The sequence below is a fragment of the Saxophila tyrrhenica genome (assembly GCF_035928015.1).
Source record: "Saxophila tyrrhenica strain CCFEE 5935 chromosome Unknown scaffold_37, whole genome shotgun sequence".
NCBI classification, from domain to species: domain Eukaryota; kingdom Fungi; phylum Ascomycota; class Dothideomycetes; order Mycosphaerellales; family Extremaceae; genus Saxophila; species Saxophila tyrrhenica.
In genome coordinates this window covers 14,643-23,238 of record NW_027041769.1, presented here as the reverse complement: position 1 = coordinate 23,238, position 8,596 = coordinate 14,643, and the positions used below count along the sequence as shown (strand labels likewise).

The 8,596-nt window shown below is 49.6% G+C and overlaps 2 protein-coding genes across 2 annotated transcripts; both read right to left on the bottom strand.

The window, feature by feature from the left end:
- Nucleotides 1-4,027: 4,027 nt before the first annotated feature.
- Nucleotides 4,028-4,933, bottom strand: LTR77_011234 (uncharacterized protein; the record flags this gene model as incomplete). The annotated part of the gene is made up of 2 exons (XM_064808445.1): nt 4,028-4,825; nt 4,886-4,933. 2 exons carry the CDS (start codon nt 4,931-4,933, stop codon nt 4,028-4,030), a joined length of 846 nt encoding a protein of 281 aa, XP_064653373.1.
- Nucleotides 4,934-8,092: 3,159 nt separating this feature from the next.
- LTR77_011233 (uncharacterized protein) lies at nt 8,093-8,565 on the bottom strand (the record flags this gene model as incomplete). Its single annotated transcript, XM_064808444.1, has 3 exons — nt 8,093-8,176; nt 8,239-8,462; nt 8,520-8,565. 3 exons carry the CDS (start codon nt 8,563-8,565, stop codon nt 8,093-8,095), a joined length of 354 nt encoding a protein of 117 aa, XP_064653372.1.
- Between the last annotated feature and the right edge of the window lie 31 nt (nt 8,566-8,596).

The window sequence follows — 8,596 nt, the reverse complement described above, 5'->3', positions numbered from 1 at the left end:
TCGAGCTCCGACAGCACATCTACGACTACGTCTGTCACCTACCACCAGCCGTTGAGCTACACGCCAGAATGAACAAGAACTCAGATGCTGCAAAATGGGGACTTCCCTGCGACGACATCGGAAGGCGCGACCAGCTGTTTGTCCCATGGGTCAATGCCATCCTTACTTGCAAGCTGAAGGCTATAGAACTGAGCGCTTACGTCCAGTCTACTGCCTACCTTGCAGACGAGGACAACCGCACCTACGTCTTCGATCGCAAGCTCAGTGTGCGGCAAAGTTGGACTCGCATTCCTTGCCAACTGCCCGATGCCCGAAGAGTGGTGATCATGGCATCTTCCTGCCATCCTTTCTACGCCGATGTCGATGACAACGGAGGTAACATAGTGTCGCTAGTGTCGACACTGTTCGACATTGTGAACGTTGGGCCTGTCCTCGACGACGGGACTCGACAGGGTAAAAGTCCTCAGTTGGATGAGGTACTGCTTGACTACAAGATGCAAGAAGCAGGCAGGTCGCCTGAACTACTACTGAGCGGTGATGAGAGTCGCCCTCTGGGAAACCAAAGCGAGGAGTATCCCAACGTATCCGAGATGACATCTCGATGGGGTCGTGCGATCACATTCTATCGGCTGGTAAAGCAACTTCGCGTCTGCGTCGGGTCGGAGGAATGGCAGATGGATGTCAGGGTACCAGGAGCACCGGGGAGGAACGTCGACTGGCAGATCAGCGAACCTGTCAGGAAGTCTTGACAAGTAGTCTAGACTTACCCTTCTCTCGTTGCTGCGCCAAGTCATAATAGTGCATGCAGTTGTATCTGAGCGCTTCGCTGGCCAGGGAGCTAGAGGCTTTGACGCCGACACAGCACGGCATGTCGGGGAATCTGGTAACGTGCGGCCTTCTCAATCCTACGACTGATTCCAATAGAAGGACGTCAGGACCAACAATGTTGCAGAAAACTCAGCCATCGAAGAGACGTCATCGGAGAAACGTCGACCGATGCATCCGCTCGCTGGTTATCGTCTTCTCCGTCCACAACCCGCGCTCACAACCTCATATTCCACATCCTCCGCACCATCTCCACCCTCGCCGCCCTTGAGATCAAACCCTCCACTGGCCACGACTTTCCTGTACGCTTCCCCAGTTTCTGTCCACCGCTCCAAGGACTTCTTCTCCTGCTCAGACATTCTCTTGGTGTTTCTCTCAGATCCTGGTAGATCTGCTCTTCAGCGTCCACCTTAACACTGAGTTCTCCAAGATCGTAGGCATCCTTAACCTCCTATGCGGCGTTAGTGGGCACAAGGGTGACTTTCCTGCTCCTCTTGCTTTTCGGTACCATGTTTGGGCTACTCGACTTCGTACGAGAGCAGGTCCGGCGAAGGTGTCGGCGGAACACCAGACAGGCGACTTGAGGAACGTAAGTAAAGGGATCCAGGGCACGTCGACCAATCCAAAGCCATCCGAACTAAAGTTCATGTGGAGGGGTAGCTACACGGGGCCAGGCTTGTGGCAGTCGCTCCTTCTGTAACCGGTTGTTCCTTGTGAGTGTTTGGGATAGCCACGTCCGTGGGTTTCTGGGCACTGAGTACGCAGGACTTGAGCACTTCATTCAACGACCAGGGCTCCCAGAAGGCTCGCCATGATCGAGAATAGTGCAGAAGCCGTGCATACACGGCCACCTCTGAGCCTCTGTCTCTTTCTGAAGGACACGCAATGCTGCAATGGATCACTGTGATCCGTTTGCCTTGTTAAAATGTTACCACCAAAGCAGCTAGCCACTGGTATATACCTAACGACGTCTGCTCAGAACAATTAAATGGGCAAGGTCATCACGTGATGAATTGGGTACCAACCTACTATGTCACGTGATCTCAGTCAACATAGCGTTCCAATACATAGTTATATAGGTGGTCTAAAGAGAGGATAGCGCTTGTCTAGCGTACTCGCATTACAATAATATCGGTTTTTAGTCTATTACTATAGAATAATTGTCTAGAGGTCTTATATTACTACACTCTATAGTAGCTTTAGTCTAGCGCTATATTAGAGAGGATTTAGAGATACGTATCTTAACTTTATTTACGGGAAGTAAGGGTTCTATATACTATAAATCCGGCCTCTTACTTTAGGTAAATTTTCGTATCTTTATCGAAAGGGTAATTACGAGAAGAGGCTTTAGTACTATAGTTTAGTTTAGTATATACTATACGCCTAACGCCTAGGTCGATATTCTTTTATCTACAGACTTATTATCGTAGATATTATAGTAACTAATCTTATAAAAGAGTACTAATAAACTAGATAGCGTAAATATATTGAAATGGAGTACTGTACTACTAAGGTTATAAGATCCTCGAAAATTTATTTAGCTATTATACTTAGAACCGCTCTATTTAGCGAACTTCGATTACTCTTTTATTAACCCGTATATCTTAGGACTATATCTATAAGAGAACCTAAATTTATAGTTACTGCGCACCTATGCCACAGCCGAATCGACTCGACTCCTTTGAAATCAGGTGAGAAGTTAGGGTTAGGATCGAAGCGGAAGAGTTGATTCCTTTGCTCTACCCGAGCTGATTCCTTTGCTTGAACGACGTCAGAATTGTTCAAATCTCGGGCTTGTGTTAGAGAAGAATCTGTTCTCAATGTACGCGAAATTTAGTATGTTTATATGACACGCTGGTGCGACGGTAAAACAATGTTCTGTACACCTTCCAATTCCACGAGGCGTCGAATACTAGGGTTTACTCCACAGCATACCCTTGCAACTCCCCTTACAACCTCCGCTCACAGGTGCGTTTCTCAAACTACTATCGTGCGGGCACATACAGACAGGCGAGCGAGCATAGCACGTCGTACTGGGTTTTGTCCTCCTGTAAGCACAGGATTGCAATCACTTCCAGGAGAGAGAATCTCTAAAAGCAGGCCTGTCCGCACGTAGAATAGCAACGTGCCACTAAACTCCCCACACAGATGGATGAGCTCTGTCGCCTCTTCGAAGTCAACCATAAGCGTCGCATCCTTGTATGTCTGGGCTGCCAGTACGCCGTGATACCTTCTCAGATCAGAACACATTTGCAGATCTACCACAAGCGTGTTAGTCTTCAGCTTACTGAACCTCGAAAGCGTCTCCCCTTGCGACTTCATGAGGAGTTGCAGCAGCTGGCGGATTGCGCCATTGTTCAGCTCAAGGATCCTATGCTTCGTCAAATCTATGCAAAGTTGTCATCGGAGGAGATACTGAGATCGTGTCTGTGATGCTTAGTGTGCACGGATGGCTGAGCCATCGTCCAGCATCAAGCCAAGCACACCCTTTCCCAACTTCACCTTCAGTATATATAGACATTCACCAAGTTTCTTCGATTTCTTCACACCTCTTTTCTTCTTGTCCCGTCCTTTGGAGTTCATGCGAGATAGACAATACACGCCACTGAGGATCCCCAACCCATGGCCGGACAACGGCAAAATCCAACCTCATAAGACCAAGCAACGCTGTGCAGAAATCTGCGAACCCTACATATCATGATGCTCGATTGACCAAGGCGTCTTGCAAGCTGGCTCCGTGGTTCGTAGATCAACATGGTTGGGGCCTGGATACTGATATTTGCTTTCGGAATGGGATCAGACCATTGCGTGAAGTCAGCTCGTGGGGACTAGACAGGCTTGCGACATCGTTCTTCGCTCTACTCCATCACACCATCCGAGAAACCAGCCTTCCGCCTTGAGCTCGATGAGGCTGTTAGATAAATGGCATCGGTGGATGAGCTGTCGCAAACATGTATAATACAGGTTACACTATACATCCGCTCAGCTTACTACAAAATCGTGAGTCATAAACCGAAGAACTCCTTCAGTCACCAGGATATGAGACAAGCCTGATCGCCATGCTCCATTGCAATCATACCGTCGACACCGTAGAAGCCAAACTTCTGACCACCTCCCCACACCTCTCCGCAGAGGTTTGGACATGATGCTTTCCCGACATCCTGGGCAATCTAAGAATATTTGGTAGTCTGGAAAGGGTCCGTCACTCAGATATCTCGATGCGCTTGTTTTGTTTGCCGGTAGTCTTCGGGACGGTAAGGGAGAGAATACCATTCTTCAGACTGGCCTCGACGTTGTCCTGATCAACTGGCTTCGGGAAGGAGAATGTCCTCGCAAACTCTCCCACAGAATGCTCCGAAAACCAGTATGTGGATCCGTTTGTCTCCTTCGGCTTCGACGCTTCCACAGAGGTTCCTTCGTTGCTGAAGGATGATGCCTTCGCTCCCTCATCTTCCACAGTGGCTTTTGAGTAATGTCCGTTCTCCTTCTCCGTCAGCTGGCTCTGATGTTGGGGCTCCTCGATGAATCCAGCTGGCGGAGTTCCTGCTTCATGGGAATGCTCGGTGCGGCCTTTGATGGAAGTTGTGTTGGAGTCCTGCCATTCGATAGTGACGTCCTTCTGTTCGACGCCAGGCAACTCGCCATGTAATTCGTAGGCTTCTTTGGTCTCCTTAACAACGAATTTGGCGTTGAAAGATTGGAGGCCTTCGCTGAACCCCCGTCCCGGCATGCGGTTTGCGTAGTCGGCGTACTGATCGAGCATCCGGAACATCGGTGCAAATTCGTTCTGAACGATTCGTGGGAAGAGAGACATTGTGCGTGCTGTTGTGTGTGGTGGTGCTCGTTTAACTAGACTTTGTGCTCGTGGGAGTTGTCGAAGCATGCACAGTGTGCGAAGTGATTGCATATGAGCTTGACGTTTGAGATAGTTGAAGACAGACAGTGAAGTGGCCCTCAGAGGTTTTGCACGCGTCACAAGGAACACCTCTCGTCCGGTTACCTACAGTCCATTGACAGACAACGGCTCAAAGCAGACTCAAAGGTGTCCTATAAGGCTTACTTCAGCCTCCTGCAAGATAAGATAGAGTCCTATAACATCCAGCCTCATAATATCTACAATATGGACGAAAAAGGCTTCCTTATAGGCTTCGGGGTCAAGATGCGGCGAGTCTACAGCAAGGCAGCTATAAACAAGGGCTCACTTGCTGAAGCCTACTGCGACGGCAATAGAGAGTGGATGGCAATCGTTGCAACCGTGTGTGCGGATGGTACAGCACTCCATTCTCTCATTATCTATGCCGGCCAACCTGGTCAGATTCAAAAGAGCTGGGTACAAGATCTTGACCTTGGAGCCGACGACGCTTCCTTCGCAGCGTCACCTAATGGATGGACGAGCAATGAGATAGCACTAGACTGGATGAAGCGTGTCTTTGACAAGCAGACGAAGCAGAAGGCCGGTCGTAGCTGGCGACTACTCATTATAGATGGACATGGCAGCCACGTCACAGTAGGACTACTGGATTGGTGCCACTCTCAACGCATTATGGTTGCAGTCTATCCGCCTCATTCCATGCACCGTCTTCAACCTCTAGACGTTGGTCTGTTTGCGCCTCTCGCCGTGCGCTATGGGCAGCAACTCGAGCAGTTCATCACCGATTCGCAGGGGATTAGCCATATGAAGAAGGCCGACTTCTACCGCTTATTCAAGCCTGCGTTCCGAGACTCCTTTACAGCCAAGAACATCCTCTCATCCTTCCAGAAGTGCGGTATCTCGCCGCTCAATCCGTCGATAGTTCTTGACAAGATGACGTCGGCTCATTCGTCACGACCAACGACTGCAGGCACGTGCAGCTCGGACAACATGCCTGCAGCAGTTAAGGCACGCAAGCAAGTGCGCTTTGTTAACGATATCTCCGAGAAGTACAACGTCGGTTACCACACCGCCGTCAAGCTCTATTCATTCGTGGACAAACTCAGCAGTCTTGCAGCGGATGTTAGCGTCTTACAGCATGAGACTTCTAGCATGAGACGCGCATTGTTCGAAGCACAGAAGAAAAGAACACGTAACAAGACGTTGACTGAGCAGTTGCGGTCAGATACCGCGAGTGGTGCGCTCGTCTTTGACACGGAGCTTATTAATCACATGAAACAGACGCTGGAGGAGCGAGAGACCGCCAAACTCGCCGAGTCTGCTGCAAAGCAAAGCCGCCAAAGACTCTAAGAAGGCACAGTCACTTGCTAAGGAACTTGCAAAGGTACAGGCTCGTCAGAAGCGTGCTGCAGACTTCGAGAGCAAGCGTGTCGCTAAGGAGGCAGAAGATAGGCGGAAGCAGAACGAAAAAGATGCCGCCAACGCGACCAAGCAGCTCCAGCAACTGCTCCAGGCTTCAGCTAAGAAGCCTAGGCGTGAGCACATGCCAAAAGAACCCAGCCAAGTGGCCGCTATGTCCGTCTTACCACCCAAATTGGCAGTGGTGTCCGATCTACCAGCCAGCAGGTCAGGCAGGCCCATACGGCCAAGCAGCCGCCTGCTGGCTTAAGTCACCCCCGTATACGCTCCTCGTGAGAGCTGTCTATCACATGCGCTTTGATTCACTTCATTCCACGCTATATTGCTCGAGTTATTCGTGTTACAGTCACTTGTCAAAGGACGAAAGACCCGTGCACGAGGTGAGTCCGTGCACGAGATGAATCAGCCTTCTAACGTCGGAGCCACTTAAGCGCGCCAAGTGGCAAGCAAGCGCGCTGTTTTTGCGGTGGGGCATTTCTCGCTACGTCAACGTGCATGCCGTTCCCAAACACTTCCAATTGCACGGAGAACGCAGTTCACGAGGGCTCTGTGGCGGCGCAGCGACATACGGCGCAGGGTGGAAGAGCATATAATCAGAAATCACCAATTTCTACTCGCCAATAACGGATAGCTGGGATAAAGATCCGATTGCCAGCGCGCTGAAGGAAACGGAAGCACACAGCATTCACCCGATCGCGGAAGCGCTTGTTACTTCGAAAACGCGAACTTCGTAAACGTTTCCTCTACCGCGCCCAAGGCACTCAAGCCGGTGACTAGCGGAATTCTAGTGTCGGTGTTATAGAGGAGTTTGATTCTCTTGAGATATTGTAAACACTGCACTAACCACCTTGCCAAGAGGCACGTGGTATTATACAAAAGTCAACTGATAGACAGCTGCGCACCTCCATCTTTTAACATCTCTGTCGGCGCAATGCCTACAGAAGCTTAGCTCTCTCTTGGTCCATTAGATCGTAGAGCTCGGCCCCGAAAAAGACGACGGAGGGAACCCCACGCGTCTGAACGAAGCAGACCTGATAACGCAGGCCGGGTCCCTGACTCAAAATCGTTATTGGCCGTTGAAGCTACTCTACCTATGCAACCCGAATTGTTAGAATCTCAAGGTTCAAATTGGTTGAGATACTTGCTACTGTCTACTCGCTACTAGTGCTGTCTGTCAATTTCATTGCTCAGTTGTTGTCGTGAGGCGATTATCCAGGATATATAATAAGCAACAGGTGATCGGCGCAAGATACCGCAGCTTTTTCCGCTAAGCATCTTGCCTAGCGTTTGATGACCTGTAGCTTCTCCAACGTCACCTCCCTGTTCCCTTCCCTTTCGGCAATCTTCCACATTACCGACTCGTTATTTTCTGTAGCCGTTCGCACCTTGGCCCATCCTCAACATATAGGTACGTGACCCCTCCGACAGTGGACCATGTGCGGTTGTATAGTTGAAGCTAGGAATGTTCAAGATTGCAAGAACAAAGGAACGCTTATTTGCAAAAATGTAAAGGAAGAGGTTAAGTTATCCTAAGTATGAGTCATAATACCGTGCTCTGCTGTATCTAGGCGAAGGACATTGGTATTGTGATATTTTTCACTTCTACACAGGATAAGCTGGCTCGATAGACCCTTTTCGGAGACGTAACTAGCGATTTAATCACCTATGGCCCTAACGACGCCGAAATGGATTAGCACAAGCTTCACGTGTCCACTCTGTATAGGACCATTCGCATTGATATCGCCATTTTGGGTATAGGAGTTAAAAGATGTTAAGGAGGAACTGTTCTAGATTGAGGCTTAGCAATGTTAGGTCTATTTACAGGATAATTTCATAGTACAGTTTGAAGTTTTAAGGTCCAGCATTGAAAGGTTCTTGTCCAAGCAAGCCGCGTTTCAAGTTATATTTTCTGCTAGCCGTACGTCGAGGATGCAAGGATGCGACTCACGCTGATATGTACCGCCAAAAATCGGCCGGTTAGGCACACGGTTCTTTCACGTTCGTCTTGATCAACCAGTAGTTGATCGGAACCGCTGTCCAGTGGCCACAAAACATTCCGATCTGGCCGCTGTTCAGCAATAATCCAATCTCAGACCGCTTAGCACGGCAGTATCACAACATACCTGCATCATCCACCAGTACGTCACAGTATCCATTTCCAGCTTCCAGTTGAAAATAGCTACCTGGAAAATTGCCATCCAGCCAAAAAGCCCGATTTCGAAGAAGACGAGAGATAGGACGTCAGCTTTCAGGGCGCGGTATATAACCGTCGGTCCATATCCGTTTGCCATCGGAGCAATGGAGAAGTACTGGAAGACGACCCCGAATGCGATTGCCCAGGCAAAATCTGGAGCGGCAAGTCAGAACACCAGATATAGAGCGCTCTTCACAGAGCGGAGCTTACCGATGAGGTACTCTGGCCATAAGGTGCGGCCGTTTATGGTGGCCATCGTGCCGAATACAAGCCACTCGCCAATAATG